The sequence below is a fragment of the Prinia subflava genome, chromosome Z, assembly GCF_021018805.1.
Source record: "Prinia subflava isolate CZ2003 ecotype Zambia chromosome Z, Cam_Psub_1.2, whole genome shotgun sequence".
NCBI lineage: Eukaryota > Metazoa > Chordata > Aves > Passeriformes > Cisticolidae > Prinia > Prinia subflava.
In genome coordinates this window covers 29,732,643-29,749,461 of record NC_086283.1, presented here as the reverse complement: position 1 = coordinate 29,749,461, position 16,819 = coordinate 29,732,643, and the positions used below count along the sequence as shown (strand labels likewise).

The 16,819-nt window shown below is 40.9% G+C and overlaps 1 protein-coding gene across 1 annotated transcript; it reads left to right on the top strand.

The window, feature by feature from the left end:
* Positions 1-7,245: 7,245 nt before the first annotated feature.
* Positions 7,246-15,421, top strand: PHAX (phosphorylated adaptor for RNA export). Its single transcript, XM_063422505.1, has 5 exons — positions 7,246-7,406; positions 9,471-10,090; positions 11,389-11,509; positions 12,412-12,495; positions 13,538-15,421. The coding sequence occupies exons 1-5, from the start codon at positions 7,311-7,313 to the stop codon at positions 13,805-13,807; spliced, it is 1,191 nt and encodes a 396-aa protein (XP_063278575.1). The 5' UTR covers positions 7,246-7,310; the 3' UTR covers positions 13,808-15,421.
* The last annotated feature ends 1,398 nt before the right edge of the window (positions 15,422-16,819 follow it).

Below are 16,819 nucleotides of genomic sequence, written 5' to 3'. Positions count from 1 at the left end.
ATTAGATTGTTTATAAATAGAAGAAACAAATCTGTGTAGCTAAAAGCTGCGTGTTTATGCCACACTATATTGTTACTTGATTTCAGTGTACCCATCACCCCATACATACACACAGAAAACCTGCTAGTGAGATAAAAATGTCTGAATTTCTCAAAAAAACACCCCTTTTAAAGTTCTGTGGCACATGCAGACATTCCAGAGGACATGGTATGTATTTTGTTCTGCCTTTCTGTGTGGGATGGCTGCGTAAAATCCTGGGCTGAAGTCCCTGGGCTAAGTGCTGTTCTCAAACCAAGCAGGTTTGTGCACATGAGGAGATCACAGAAACTGCTTTGCAGGAAAACCTGGGAACTACACACAGGTTGTGTCCTGAAAACCTTGGGAGCTGAAGTGGTAGATTTCACTTGCAAAGTTGGAAATTAATGGAATCAGTAGGCATGGATTTGCAGTAATTTGCTTGCCATGGTTTGACTAAAACTTGAAAATTTAAAACTAAATCACCCGTCTAACATACCCATTGCTATAAGGAGATATTTGAACACAGACTTTTGTACTTAGCTTGGAGCTTGGAGATTTGCTTTATGAATACTGGAAACTTTGTTTGAAACTGTGGATAGTACAGTGGTACAGCTGTATTTTTTCAGGTACAACTTCCATTACTCTGGTCAGTTGTCATGAGCAATTTTGGTTAAAAATTTTTCATAAACATCTTCTACAAATCCTTTTGTGTTTTCCCTAAGGGAAGTACCCCAGGAATTCAGTACTCACTGGCTATTCTTGTCTTACCCAAAGTTGAACTATACATTTCAACGCCTTAGATCAGTGCCAAAATGTACATCCTTCCGCTCTCCTTCATTCTTTGTCCCGAAGCAAACAAAAATAAACACTAATTGTATTTATTGAAATAAATACTAAAAAAAATTTTTTTTTGTATTTTTTGTATTTCGAAATCTGAGATTGAAGTATTTTCTCTTTGCAGATACTCAAACCTTATGAGCAGTTTGTGTATTTATTTTCAAGCTACACAAACATATCTGGTAGGCATAAGGAAGACTGTTGGAATGCTCAATTACTGTGTAAGACAGATGGTGGAAGATCAGTGCAAAAAAACAAACCTGACTGGACAGCAAATCCAGTTGTCTTAGTTAGCCAGGAGTTTGGTTATTTAAAAAAAAAAAAAATTATCTATGTCTTAAGTTAAGAAATACTTGACTGTGTTTTTAGCTGCTTTTGATTTTTTGTGTTGTCTGAGTGTCAGTAGAAAACCCTGAGAAATTACCTCACTGAGAGAAATGGGTTTGAAGTTAATGTTAAAAAGAAATGTCACAATTTGTTAACAGTTATACTTACCCAACTGTAGTTATCTTGCTCAGAGTTATAAGTTCTATTTTGTAACCCCTGTTCCATATATTCCCAGTTTCTCCGCCCCTTCCACCCCTGCTGTGTACTGCCTCCGCTGCTCCCCACCTGCCAGTCAAGCAAGCACCGCCCTCGACACCGCCCCTGCTGCTCCACCGGGCTCCGCCTCTGTCTGATAGTGGCTGACTCCGCCTCCGATGTAAAAGACTTCAAGGCTCCCAGGATGCACTTCCAAACCCGGAAGTCCAGTTAGGGCGAATAGCCCTTTAGAGCCACTGACCAATGCCAAACCGGAGCCTACGAAAGACACTATTAAACAAGCAACTGTCCAGCTAACAGCCGGAGCCTCGAACGTTCTCGCTCTCACCCCAAGAGCCCTCTGGAGAGGTGACACCCCTAAGCACAACGAGCCACGCCAGGCGTTCCGGAGAACTCCCGTGAGGACGGAAGCCCCGGCTCTGCAGCATCAGCAGCAGGACTGACCATCTCCTCCTCTTCGGCAGTGCTCTCTGTGGGAGCAGCAGCGGTGGTGTGTGCAGCCCCTCGAGCCCCCATCCCTCGAAAGTAGCTGATCCAATAAAGGCACTTTAATTGGAGCAGAAGGTCTCCTAGCCATATTTCTTACACTCACTGCACCTGCAGAAAGGAATCCAAGGACCCATACTCCTCAGAGAACTCAATCAATAGTTGAACAAAATTCAGTAACGAGTGATTTAATGGTTATCATATGATCAGAGATGAATTAGATGTCATAGAACAGGAAAGATATCTTGAGACAGTTAAGGAGTCAAAGGCCTAAACAACCCAGAAAACGTGATTAATACATTGCAGATGCAATAAGGGAGCCACTTCATGGCTTTGTACACCCCAGAAAATTTAATGGTAATGGTCTAAGCAGGATATCAAATTTACTGTTTATCTGGATAAAACTTGGGGTATATATTAAACAAAGATAAATAGGATGTTCTCGTAGTAGTTAAAAGAAACAAAACACCTATAACATGATGCAATCAATCAGGTAGACCTTTGGAAGTGTCTATGAAAAATCGTGGATGTTTTACTGTAAATAAATGCCTGAAATTTGTGGGGTTCTTGAAAATTTCTACAGTGAATAAATTCCCAATATAATCCCGGGTTTGACTCAAAATTGTTATTAGGAATGTTCATCTAGCAGCTTTTTGCTGTGAGATTTAAAACCCTTTGTTTCAGACTTCTCACTCAGCTGCCTCTTCTGTCTCATCTCTGACAGAAGTAACAACTTTTGAAGAGATAAATAAATTAAAGGAGAGGAGCACAATCTTTCCTTCTCTCCAATAACTAAATAGAAATATTCATGTTCTATAATCAAACTCTGGATGGCTCTGCAGTTCATGTGAGGATATTACCCTGCTTTACACTCAAATGGTCTTATTTCTCATTCATACCTTTGAGGAAATTATGCTGCTGTGCTTGTAAAAGTGGCAGCTCATTTATCAGAGCTCTCAATGTTCTCATTTCAAGGCCAGCTCCAAGCAACATCTGCTCCTGTGAGCACACTTAATGCTTGAGGGATCCAAGACCCTGATATGAACAAGCTGCATTTTTTTTTTCCTTTTTTCAGCCCTGGAATGTGGCATTCTCTACAGCAGGCCTTGCACAGGAACAGCTGTCCACCTCAAGGTGCCAGGGAGATCAGAGGAGGGGAACAGAACACCTGCATGTGTGATTTCTTCCAAATGTTTTTGCCTTATAACTCATCCCAGGCTAGGATGAAAACAGGTAGAGAAGAAAAAAAGCCTAACAGACATTAACTTGTTTACTTACTTGTTTGCATGCCTTGCAAAATCACCTTTTGCTGTTGTTTCCTTTTACATCAGAGCAGCTGTGAGTGCATAATTAACCCCTGCTGGTTTACCAAAAATAGTCTCCATGGATATCTCAATAATGGGAATAAGGGTTTAATAGAGATAACAACACTTTCAATTCTGAACAGCTCTGAGCAGCCAGACTGGTTTTGGGAATACACAACAAAGTAGATTTGATTGTCTATAGCTAGGCTGGAGAAAAAACTTCTGTTTGAGTCAATATATTGTAGTTAGAACTAATCTCAATGTAATAGAAGAAAATTTGTAATACTATATCATTATTATTTTGATTTTCATCATTATTTTCATCATTATTACTATTTTTTTCATTATTATTCATTATCAGAAGATGTATCCCAGTATAAAGTAAGATGTATATCTCAAAAACCAATAAAAACTTCCCTTTTTTACCTCCTTTCACTAAGAATGCATTCTTTGGGAAACAACAAAAAAGTGTTGAAAGGGAACAGAAGTCTACAAACTTTTCATGGTCCTTAAAATCCTTGCTTCAAGATTTTAAAATCTGCAGCAGTGAGATGCTGCTCTATATCCCAGTTAGGTTTTTTGTACATGCACAGTAACATGAGCTGTGGAATTATTATTTCTCAGTGACAAAATCTCAGCAGACCATTTCTTTTCATAAAATTGCATTTCACTGACAAAATTTAAACATATGTGTTCATTCTCTAATGGCACTGGAACGGAAAATAATGGAGACAATAATTTTCTTTCAAGGGATGTAACATTTTACCTTCATGATTTGTTTTTCTGTTCCAGAGGGAGACAAAAGTCAACTACAGGTTTTTCTCAGAGATTCACCTCATCATGAAATATCTGGATGAGATGTATGTATGAAAATACATTTTCACAACTTCAAATCCATGAAGCAGCTCTGTTACCTCCCTAAATGCTACAGCCCAGTGTCATCTTCTAACTTAGGTCAGATCTTGTGGCTTGGACAGTCTGAAATACTCCTAAATATGAAGCATCAGAAATCCAAGTCAGTATTTGCTTTGGGAGCAATTGACACAAAACGTAACAAAAACCTACAAGATTTTCAGGTTCACTTAATGATTTTGTAGTGACTGGAATGCACTGGGAAAAAAAATTAAATATTTTGGCCATTTACAATCTGTTTCCTGTTAGACCTCTTTCATCTAAACATGGCATATCTGTGCTACTGATTAATGACCCAGCCTTTGTAAGCACTGTTACAAGTTCTGTTTAATGAGTTAATAGTTGTCTATTTCCAAGTGCAAAGATTTAATCAAATTTTTTTAACATGCTGCAATGATTGTAATGTATTAATGCCTTTGCAACTCCTAGACAGAGTGACCAGGCTCATTTTGCCTTCCTGCTCTTATATTTTTATAAGCTAGCAATTAACCTTTACTAACTGCTTTATTGCAACCAAACACTTGTGCAAGTACATTTAAAGTGAAAACATTTTTCCAGTACTTCTTTCTATTTCGCAAAATTTTTCAATTAAACTCTTTTTATGCAGCCTTTTGGTACAAAGGACAGCAATGCTATGAACAATAATAAAAGATGTGCTAGAAAGAAAATATTGAATGCAAAGAGAAAAACTGCCAATTGCTGATTAAACAAGAGTTATAAGTGAGATTAGGATTGAGACTGATTTATGTGGTGGGTTGACCTTTGTTGGCTCCCAAGTGCTCTATCACTTCCACAGGAAGGACAAGTGATGAAAATAAAATTAAGATGGAGACAGAGAGATTACTTATCAACTCCCTTTACCAGAAAAACAGGCTTGACTTGGTGGAATTCATTAAAGTTGCTGCAAATTAATTGTAACAAAGTAGGATACCAGAAACAAAATAAGAATTAAAAAACACAATCAAACAACATCAAGAAAACCTCACAAACAGCAAACAACAACAAAATCCCCTTCCCCTAGAAGAAATCTAAAAGATCCCCCACACCAAAAAGTCACTCCACATTCAAACACCTCTACCCGTCTGTACCTAAAAACCTGAAAACTCTTCCTATGAAAACCAGGAGATGGCTTCACATGCACTTCTTGTGCCTGTGTGCATATTCATCTCCTTCAGTTTATGATCACTTTAAAGGATTTAATTTTGACTGGCATTTCACAATTGCACATTTCAAATGCATTAGAAGAGTTTAATTTTCACTAACCGGCATTGTAAAAGTCTTCTCTTAATATAGGTATTTGTTACTGATATTTGTAGGTTTGTGTGATTTTTTTAGTGTTTCGATTAGCTGTATAAACCAAGAAGTATTTATTTGAAGAAAACCTTTTGCAAAAAAAAGCACTGAGAATGTTTTTGCTGCTCTGATTCAAAGCCACATTGAGGATGTTAACACCCTGGCATGCCACCTACATCTCAGGAATTCATGGCTTTTAAAAACAGGTATTTGCAGTGATGGAATCAGAGTAGGAGGATGAACACTTATGACACATGACTGGGATTATCTGAAAAGTTTCTGCTTTTTTTTGAGGTAAACTAAATCTGTCTTTCATCACAGATGAAAAGCATTAGGTTACTCCTCGAGGCTCAGCTACATCCTAAGGAGCAGAAGTGTTCCTGAATAATCCCCTTTCCAAGTGAACATCCTGTTGGGCTGGGAACAGATTGTTTAGTCTTATCTCCACCAATTGGATTCTTTAAAAAAAAAAAACAGAAAAAATCCTGGAGGAGTTAAGAGGCTTTTCTATTGTGAATTCAGTTCATGATGAGGTGAAGAAGCCCTGATGACCTTGGTTGCTTTAATTAAATATTCACCTTGAAATAAATATTCTCCATCTGTTTGACTTGCTCATTAGGGCAGGAAAAAAAGAATGGATTTCACAAACAAACTAGTTGACATTTTCTGAAATTTGTGCACCTTATCTGGGCAGCCAGTAAATGGTAAACAGGCATTGTCACGAGGAATCCTAAACAAAGTTACTTACGGCTCCAGGAACTATGGAACCACTCACTGGAGCACAGAGAAAGTAATTTCCCATGATTAATCCAACTTGGTTTTAAGATACTGCACATTTTGTTTTCATAGACATGAAATGTGATTGCTATAAACTCAGGACTCTGTGTTCTCAGAATAAAGCTTCTACAATCAGAGATGGATCTTCTTAGCCTTATCTGGACCTACAGTGATGAGGCTCCACTCACACAAAACTGCAGTAACACAACAGAGAACAGCTGCAGGCTGGCATAAACCAGGATTGTTCTCTGTTCCACTTGATTATGTGTTTTTTGAGTCTGCTTGGAGGTGATATTTTGAAGATGATATGCTCAATCAAAGTGTGTTTTTTCAGCTTTCTCTGACAGCTTAGTAGGTTTGGTAAGGGGAAAACTGAAGGTGTGTAAAAAAAGACATCATGGAGACTGTGACTGAAATCAGTGTTTAACCAAGAACTTCTCTGTTCTTTGCCAGGGTCTTGCCTACCATCCCTACTATGCCTGAAGTGAAAAAAACCAAAATGTGCTTTACAGCTGAGTCTGCAATAAATTGGAGATGGGAAGACATGTCTCAGTACAGAATATTCATTTAGAAAACCCAGATACGGGGTTGTGAATCAACTGGCCTTCTTTTGTGTGTGTGTGTGTAAACGACTGTTATCCGATTTATCTTACTGGGCCTGTTTCTGGATATTTTATAAGTGCCCAAATTTCATATTCTTCTGAAGTTAAACTGAAAGTTGTAGTGGCTTTTTTGTGGCTTCTCCACACCTTTATTTACTGCACCTTTAAAGCTTGTTAGTTCCAGAATGTCGCTGACTACCAGATGCATCTGCTGCCTGTGCCACTGACGAGAATGAACCTCCTTTCTCGCTGATCAGGCTTGAAAGCACACCGAGATTTTACCCCAAAGAACACTCGGCTCCAGGCAAGCTCTCCGCATCCCACACCCTGCAACGCTTCTGCCGAGCATCCCAGGCTCTCACCAGCCGCCTGGGGCACGCTGCAAGGCCGATGGCGCCCAACTTCCTCCTAGCCCGAGCCACTTTCCCGGGCGAAGAGCCGGGAAGGAGGAGCCGCGGCGCGGCCGGCCCTCAGCACCTCCGCCCCGGATGGACGCGCTGTCCCGCCCCGCCACTGCGCTCCGCTTTTCCGCCGGGGTATGGCGCAGGAGCCGCGGGGTATGGACGACGACGTGGAGGACGGCGAGCTGTCCGGCTCCGACTCGGACATGCCCGGCGCCGGCTCCCCCGGACAGGTGAGGGTGGGCAGCGGCCGGAGCGCCGGGCGGGGGAGCGCCGGGCCGGGGGCTGCGGGACGGCGAGGCTGCGGAGGCCGCGCCTGAGGAGCTTTACCCGGCGTGGGGCGCTCCTTCCAGGGCCGGTTGTTTCTCCCGGCGCTTGGTGGCTTTTCCCGGGGCTGCTGGCTTATCCCTGCTCTGCCGGCTGTTCCTGCGCTGATGCGGCCGGGGCCTCCCCAGGGAGCCGCTGCCGCGTGGGGGGCGGGAACAATGGAGACAGTGGCGACAAAGGGGGCGAGCCGCTGGAGCCGCTGGGTGACCGCGCAGGAGAGCCCCGAGCGCGGCCAGCCCCAGGACCACGCGGCTCTCCGCGTCTGGAGAGAGATGCCAGCGCTGTCCCCGGGTCTCCCTGTGTCCCGTTATGTCCCCCCCGCTACCAGCCCCGGGGCCCAGCACAGGAAGGAGCTGGAGCTGCTGGAGCCAGGCCAGAGGAGGCTCCAGGATGAGCAGAGGGATGGAGCAGCTCTGCTGGCAGGAAAGGCTGGCACGGCTGGCATTGTTCAGCCTGCACAGGAGAAGCTTTGGGCTGACCTCACTGTGGCCCTGCAGTGCCTGAAGGAGCTGCAGCAAGGATGGAGAGAGACAATTGACAAGGGCTGGAGGGACAGGACACAGGGAATGGCTTCCCACTGCCAGAGGGCAGGGCTGGATGGGATCTTGGGAAGGAATTGTTCCCTGGGAGGGTGGGGAGGCCCTGGCACAGGGTGCCCAGAGGAGCTGTGGCTGTCCCTGGATCCCTGGCAGTGTCCAAGACCAGGTTGGGCTTGGAGCACCCTTAGATAGCGGAAAGTGTTCCTGCCCGTGGTAAGGAGTGAAACTGGATGAGCTTTAAGGTCCCTCCCAACCCAAACCCATCCTCTGTGATTCTTGGAGGATGTGAGGAATTTTTTCTGTGAGGAATTTGTAGTGAGAGTATGAGGTATTTGCGGTGGTGTACAGACAGGAAAAGATTTCAAACTAAGATTTGAAATGTGTGGCACTGTATATGTAACAAATTTTATTTTCTCCAGTTATTTTTATCTTTGTGATGTAGTTGTGAGAAGTGAAGCACAAAGTACATTTTTTACAGAAATGCTCAGTCTTTTTCTATTTATGATGGGTTTTTTGGGGGTGGGGTTTGTATTACACTTGAAGATGAAGGTTTGTATTTCTTAATGTGGTAAGTTGAATACTTCTCTTTTCGGTTTGCTGTTTGGGGAAAGAAGAAATGGTGCCCGTGTCGATAAAAGCAGTAAGGCTAAAGGAAGAGTTTTAATTTCACCTGAAAGTGAAGGAAGAGATCTTATTTTGAAAGATCATGGGACAGCATATAACCTTATGATAAGAAATCAGTCGGAGAATAACTGGAATTAGGAGTAAAAGCATTGCTTGAGTATTTATATATCAGTGGAATTATTTTTTGGTGGGGGGTATTTGTTCTAATTAATAAGTTAATTCATAGTGTCTTGTTGGTTTAAAGGAGGAAGAATGTGTGCTTGTGTAAAGGTTCTTCTGTCTCCAAGTTAGTCATGTGCTGTCCTGACTGAGCTGGGATCACAGAACACTCATAATCTGATCACCAAACTTCATATTGTTGGTTTGGTTTTGGGCTTTATTTTTGGTCTTTTGGTCTTCTTACTTGAAACTCCAGACAGATTAACAACTTCTCTGCTGTTAGACAAAGTAGGTTGCTATGTTGTTCTGGTATTTTATTGTTCTTAGAGCTGCTGTGCATCTTGTGTCTTTGTCTAGTTTGCACATATTCACCACTTTTCCAGTCCCATAATAACTTTTGCTCAGCAAAGTTTGCCTTAAGGAGAAAAGCAACTCCTGATGTGTTTCTGTGTCAGCCATGCTCTATTTCATGTTCATGCCCTCAAAATACAGGAATTTTAAAGAATGCTTCTGTCCTGTGGCCTAAGAGATGCTCGTGGAGGACTGCGTGGCCACAAGGGTCAGGATTATGTATTTTATCTAATCTACAACTTGGTAGGTCTCCTAATTTTCACAAATAATAGGTTTTCATTTACTTTTTAATTTCAGAAGCCGCACGCTGGCAGTGATTCCTGCAGGCCCTTCCAGAGCAGCCTCTCATCCTGTGCTCCCAGCGTTCCTTACAGGACCACCAAGAGCGTGGACTCCAGCGAGGAGAGTGGCTCTGACTCCGATGACGACAACTGCCTGTGGAAGCGAAAGAGGCAGAAGTGCTTCAACTTCTCCCCTGCCAAACCTGAGCCCTTCCAGCTCAGCCAGAGCCACCAAAAACAGACTGCTCTGCGTGGCAAAAGGGTCAACAACATCTGGGGCGCGGTGCTCCAGGAGCAGAACCAGGATGCAGTGGCAACTGAGCTTGGAATTCTGGGCATGGATGGTTCAATTGACAGGAGCAGGCAGTCTGAGACTTACAACTACCTGCTGGCTAAAAAGCTGATGAAGGAAGCCCAGCAGAAGGAGGCAGAGACTTTGGATAAGGAGCTGGATGAATACATGCACGATGACAAGAAGATGCTGCCGGCAGAGGAGGAAAACGGGCAGGGCTTCCTCAAACGGAAGCGGCCTGTGAGAGACAGACTGGGGGAAAGGCAAGAGATGAAGTACAAGGGGAGGTATGAGATAACAGAGGAAGATTCAGAAGAAAAAGTGGCAGATGAAATTGCTTATCGGTGAGTTTAATAATGGTGCATCTTCACTAAGTACTGGTGATTGATGGAAAGAAGGGAGGGGAGAGCTCCCCTGCTGCTAAATAAGGTGTCGCACCAGATCATAAAAACCATTTCCAAAATCCTGGGATAAAAATGCATTACCGTGGCTGGTGATCTTGTAGAAACGTCCAAATAATACTGCCTGTTTCTTTGAATTTTTATATTTTTATTTAAGGAGCCACCAGGATAGTTTTTTATTTGACTACAGGGCAAGGAATAATACTGTGTCTCATTATACAGATTTAGTAGTGCCTTTTTTAGGAAGTACCCCACGGTTGTTTGGACTTTGACACCAAAGCACACATGCTGTGGTCACCACAAAAATCTGTTTTAAGTTCTAAACCTTTGAAACTGTAGATAACTTGGACAGTGCAGTGTTTTGAATGGAGTCAAACTGCCACTCTCCTCTTTCAGTGGTGCAAGGGAAGAAAATTATGTTAAATAGGGAACAAGACTTAGAAGATTTACTGACAGTTAGTTTGACATTTAAATCGTCTGGGTTTATTGGTCATAGTTGCTTTATACCTGTGGTGTTACTTCAGAATCTGGCAATACTACAGCAGTTAGTTACTAATGCTGTTAATAGTTCTGGGTAGTTCCTCATTTATTAATTTGAAAACTTTAAGCGTATTTCCTGCAATAAACTCATTTTTGTTATATAGAGCTTCATTGAAATAGGGCAGAAGCATCTTTTTTCTAATTGTAGTAGTGATGGCACAGAGATGCATCATCAATAGGGTTCTGGTTATAGTGTAATTTTTGTTGTTTGCTTCCTTTTAATAGTTTATCATAGATCAGTCAATAAACTGATTTCTTCTTTGTTATGTAGATTTGTCTGAAATGGCACATGATAAAGGGGAATTTTTACACTTCCTGTTTTCTCCAGTTGCTGAATTAACTAAAGAAATAATTTTAACTTTTAAATGCACAAGAAGCTTTTATACTTCGGTTTCAGAGGTTTGTGCGGGTCTTTGTAGTTGTGTATTTGGTTTGATATTTCACACATCAATAAAAGAAAGATAACCACTCAAAGCATTTTCTTTGAAACAGGTTCTAAAAGTGCATGCTTTAGGAAAAAAACATCCCTCAGAAGCTCAGTATTTTGAAATCTGATTCAACAAACCATTTAAGCACATTTGAACGCATAGACTCTTCAGCACAAAATGAATTATTCATTGAGGAAGTCCCATAGTCAGTTGTACTCCAGGAACTATCCAGACAATAAATGTGCCTTTCTTTTTTTCCCCCTCTCTGTTCAGACTTTGTGAGCCAAAGAAAGACTTAATTGCTCGAGTAGTGAAAATAATTGGGAAGAGAAAAGCAATCGAGCTGCTGATGGAAACAGCTGAAGTAGAGCAGAATGGTGGACTGTTTATCGTGGTAAGGAAAATGTCATCCTGTGGGTTTACCAGAGATGGGGAGGGCAGCACAGCTTTTTACTTGTAGAATATTCACACAGTGCTGTTACAAGTCTCTTGTGCTGGACATGTTCTACTGGAGTTTTATGGCCTTCCCTTGCCATGAGACTCCCCTAGTAAACACTCATATAACCTTCCAGCAGCATTTGACCAAACAGTAAGGTGAATGAACTGGAAATTACCAATGTTCTTGTGCTGAGATTGGTGTCTGATTTGCAGGGATGACATTGTGTCTGTTACTGTGGCTCTCCTGGGAATCTTTCTCTCACAGACTTGAGGCTGAAGGATTCTCAGGCTTGAATAAACACCAGCATTTCCAATATCCCTTTTGCAGAATAACTTCCAAAAGGAAAACTGTTGGCTTTATTAGGGAACCACTGCCTTGTGTCTCAGCAGAGCAAAACTGAGCACTGGTATCTGTTACAAATGATGGTAAAAATCCCTATACTCTGTGGTTAGGTTGTCAATTTTTGGTATGTTTTGGTATATCTGAGCTTTTAACCTAGTGCATAACTGGTTGCAGATAGCTGGGAGAGTAGTTAAAATATTATTCGTATTTTGTTTATTCACTACCAAAATCAAGTTTGCTGTGTAGTTTTAACAATGTGGCATCATATTCTAAAGGAATTGTTTTTCTAACTTCATGATTTTCCTGTCCAGATTTAGCAGACTCATTGTTGACCTTCATATGACTAATTCAGTCACAAATGAGAATAGCCAGGGTTATTTTCATGTGGTTTTTGGCACACCAGAACTTAAGTTGGCTTTATTCTGTCTCAACACTTAGTGTTGCCCTAGAGGCTATTTTTTTGTCAACATTTAGCATTAAGCTTGCTATTACCAATTTCCTCTCTCCCTATTAAGAATGGCACCAGGAGAAGAACACCTGGGGGTGTGTATTTAAACCTGCTGAAGAACACACCAAGCATCAAAGAAGAACAAATCAAGGTAAAAATGTCAGGAGTTCAAATATACATTCTCATTTGGGTTTTTTCTTCCTACTAGAAATGTCACGGCTGAAACTCTCTAACTTCTAACAAATATAACTCTGTATTCCATTGAAACCAGATTGTCACATTCAAAAGACAGGCAAAGAATAAGACTACTCAAAAATTGTTGAATTGCCACTAACTCTAAGCAGAGAGAACTCACTTTTGCGTGTTGCTGGTCACAAAAACCTGTTGAGGAAGATGAGGCTGTAGAGTCTGGCAGAGGTGAATGTTCGATTTTCCTAATTTGTATATTTGTATTCTTTACGGCAAGGTTGTCCATATTATGTTTCTCTCCTTGGAGCTTTGTGTCATTGTGCCTGGATTGAATGCAGGTCTCATGGTAGAATATTTTCATCCTGTATAGCTCCAGCTGTGGCACCAGGCAGAATTTCTCATTAAATCAGTTGATGGTCTGAACCTAATCTGAATTGTGAATCTCACTGTGCTCATCTGTGGTGCTCTCTAAATCAGTTTTGTAAGATTGCAAACATTATTTCTCTGAGATGTTTTAACTTAGTAAGGAAAAGACCAACTTTTTTTATTATTATTTTTTGGTGGCATATGCTACTTTGATAGAGTTTTGGATAGTTTTTATTTTGCTTGTAGGTGGCTACAGGTCATCCTGTAAACTCTTCTAGGGTCTGGTACTGAGAACTGAGAAAAAAGTCAACTTTGTGTCAAAATTGTGATTGTTTGGAGGAAAAAAAAGAAACAGGAAAATAAAACCCCAATATCCTTTCATAGATTACAGTGGTCAGAAAAAAAATTTAAAAGTTGCAAGACTGATCACCTTACATTATTAGAAAAGAAATTTTCTGTTCTACCCCTCTTCCTTAAGTGCAGTCTTTTCTCACACTTCTGATCTCAATCACATGTAGCTTAGTTAAATATTGACCAGTATTTGTAATTTTTTTTTTACTTCACATTTTTTTAGGAAATGCCAGTAAAATGAATATGCAAAAATTTTTATTGTTGTTGTTGACTTGTTTTCTTTCAAGGAAATATTCTATCTAGAAAACCAAAAGGAGTATGAAAACAAAAAAGCTGCCAAGAAGAGGAGGATACAAGTTCTGGGGAAAAAGATGAAAAAGGCCATCAAGGGGCTTAACCTGCAGGAATATGATGATGCATCTCGTGAGACTTTTGCCAGTGACACAAACGAGGCCCTGGCTTCCCTGGATGACCTGCAAGAGGGGCACCACGAGGCAAAGATGGAACCTGAGGATACTATTGAAATTGACAATGCTCACGATTTGGAGATCTTTTAATTACTAATATTCTTTATAACAGAGTCTCTATAAGAACATGTTAAATGAGCCTTTCTTGTAATCCCATGGCTTCTTGTTTTTAAAGCATGGGGAATACTTGATGCTGAAGAGCAGGAGGTATAATTCTTAGCTAAATTTAACAGCATGAAAGACTTTTAATGGTCCTGTTACTTGTTTGCTGAGTCCTCAGAAACTGTTAAGATTTTTCTAGATAACAGCCCTGCGTCACATTAGGAAGTGTTTTTAGTCTCAAATTAGGTTTAGGAGTTCTAATTTTAGGAGTTTTAAAGGCTATATTTTAACCAAATACTTCTGATTTAACTTGCTGAATCACACAAAATCATCAGATGAGCAATGCTCTTTACCACAGATGAAAAGAAAAAACAGTATAAATTTAGTCTTGATATAAAAGATTATATATTCTTAATGTGGCAATGTATTAACAAAAATAGCAGTATTTATAGGATTAAGACCTGTAAAAACAGATTAGTTTGTGAAGTAAAGTTTATTTTAGTGGTGAGTGACCTTTGAATAACAACGTTGTAAATAAGTGATATTTAGCAATGTACGTTTCAGATTTCTGCAATAGTTTTATTCTTTGTATTCCAGTGGTGACCTGAGCTTCCTATCTGTTCCGTCTAAACATTTTCCTTGATTAGATACACACCTAAGTTCCATGGATCTTTTTGTTTGCAGACAAATATAATTGAAAGCCATTAGAGTAGTGAGATTTTACTGAGCTGTGTTCCCTTCAAGGGTCTACAGACTGTATATGCATATATAAACCTTGTACCTTGTAGTTCTTCTTTCTATCCTCCTCCTGTGTGCAGTGAGATAATGTGCAGCTTACAGAAGACCTGGAGTTTTTTTGTGCTGACTCTAGCAGGGGATATATTTTTTTTTAATTACTTGACGCAGGAAATGGTTGTGTAGTTTGTTATTTCGGCCAAAAACAATTTTTATGTTGAATATTGTTTTTAATATAGCTGAAGAACATGTGCAACTCACATATGTATGATGTCTACAGTATTTTGTCACTAATAAGTTACGGCTTTTTTTTGTGAGTAGACACTATTCATCCCAACTTTTGCACATAAATTTTCCTTTTCTTCACCTTTTGAGTCCTTGAGTTTCAGATGGAACGCATGTCACTAAAACACATAATCAGTTTATAAGATGGAACAATTCAGTACTGCCAAGAGCTGGCATTTAAAGGATTGCAACCTTTGGAGAAACACTTCTTACACATAACAGCACATTCCATTACCTGCCTTACTAAATCTGGGGTTTGATTTTTCTGCTTTTTTTCTGTTCGTGTTTCAGAGCTCCTAATTGTTAAAAAGTTACCCATCAGATGTGCAGCATGCCTTTGCTGATAGTAGTTGCTCATGCTGAAATAACAAAATCACTTATTTTTTTCATAAATTTTCCTAACCAGTGATGGTCAGAGTAAACAGGAAAGAATTTGTGCTGTTCAATTGCTTTGGGACTGTACCATTTCATCATGGGTTTTAGGAACTGCTTGGGGATATGTCTTAACTGTATTTTGGATAGAATCAGCAAATTGTAACATTGGTTAAGCAATTTTTAAATTGTTATGTAATTTTCACTGTGTATTTTTTTAATGTTAATATTTCTAACACGTTGATTTCCCAGGCAAGGGGTACTGAAATGGTGTGTATTGTCTGTAAGAGAAGGGTGACACGGGCATTAAGCTATTGGAGAGGGCAGTGAGGATGGGGAGGGGTCTGGAGAGGTGCTGGGGGCTGAGGGCACTTGGTCTGTTCAGCTGGAGAAAAGGAGACTGAGGGGAGATTCATTGGGGTCTTCAAAATCTTCAGGAGGGGAAGAGGAGGGGCAGGCACTGATCTCCTCACTCTGGTGACCAGAGACAGGACCTCAGGGAATGGCTTGAGGCTGGGTCAGGGTTTTCAGGTTTAGATTGGGTATCAGGAAAAGGTTCTTCCCCCAGAGGATGGTTGGGCATTGGAACAGGTTCCCCAGGGCAGTGGTAACAACACCAAACCTGACACAGTTCAGGGAGTGTTTGGACACCGCTCTGAACAGGCACGGGGTGGGATCGTTGGGGCTGTGTAGGGCCAGGAGCTGGACTGGCTGGTCCCAGAAATTCCGTGGTTGAGTTTCTTCCCTGTGTCTGAGACCTTTTCCTCTTGTGGTTTTCGCTATTTTCCCTGGCTTTCAGTGGAATCCTTCCAAAAGCAAGCCACTTCAAAATGTTGGGGTGAAGTCTTCACTCCTGTTCCAGCAGCAATTTTCTTTGGTATGAAACAGGTTGAATTAAGCAACACCAGTTTTTGTGTGGTGCTGCAGTTGAGACAGGTTTTCTTTCTTAGCTCAAACTTTCTCACCTTCAGTCTGTCCTGGGCTGATCCTTGCACAGGGAGCAGCCGTGCCTGTCTTTTGTCTGGGAGCAGATCTGTCTGTTTAGATTTTGGTAGATGTTCTGCAGATAAAAATGCAATCAACGCAGTTTGGGGTTTGAGCTCTTCAAGTTTCTCTGATGAGCAAGTGACTCTGGTACTTGTACTGCTGGTAATAAGCATCATCCTCCATCCCATAAACTATAGCAGGAAAATGAGCCATTTCTGTTATACCTGAAGCAGATGCTGAAAAAATGAGGAAAATGTGCTTAGGTCTGGAAACACAAAGCTCAGTTTGCTACCTTGCAAAATTCCAGCTGGAAAACAGTGATTTTTGGTACCACTGGAAAAATGCCTTTTTACCAGTTCAGTTTTACTGTGGATCTTGAAAGCATCATTTGAAGTATAATTGCAATTTTACAGATTCTCCTTCCCCTTCCAAGTAGATGATCTCATTAAGGTGTTCTTATGCCCTCTGGGCTTATTAACTGCTGTTTGCCAAAATTCTCAAGCAAATGGGGAATGATGGAGTTCAAATTATAAAGGTGATGGGAAAGGGAGATGATTGTATTAATTATGACATTTTCTGTTACAGAGAAGATTAATTCCTTGTATTTTTTCAGAGTAAAGG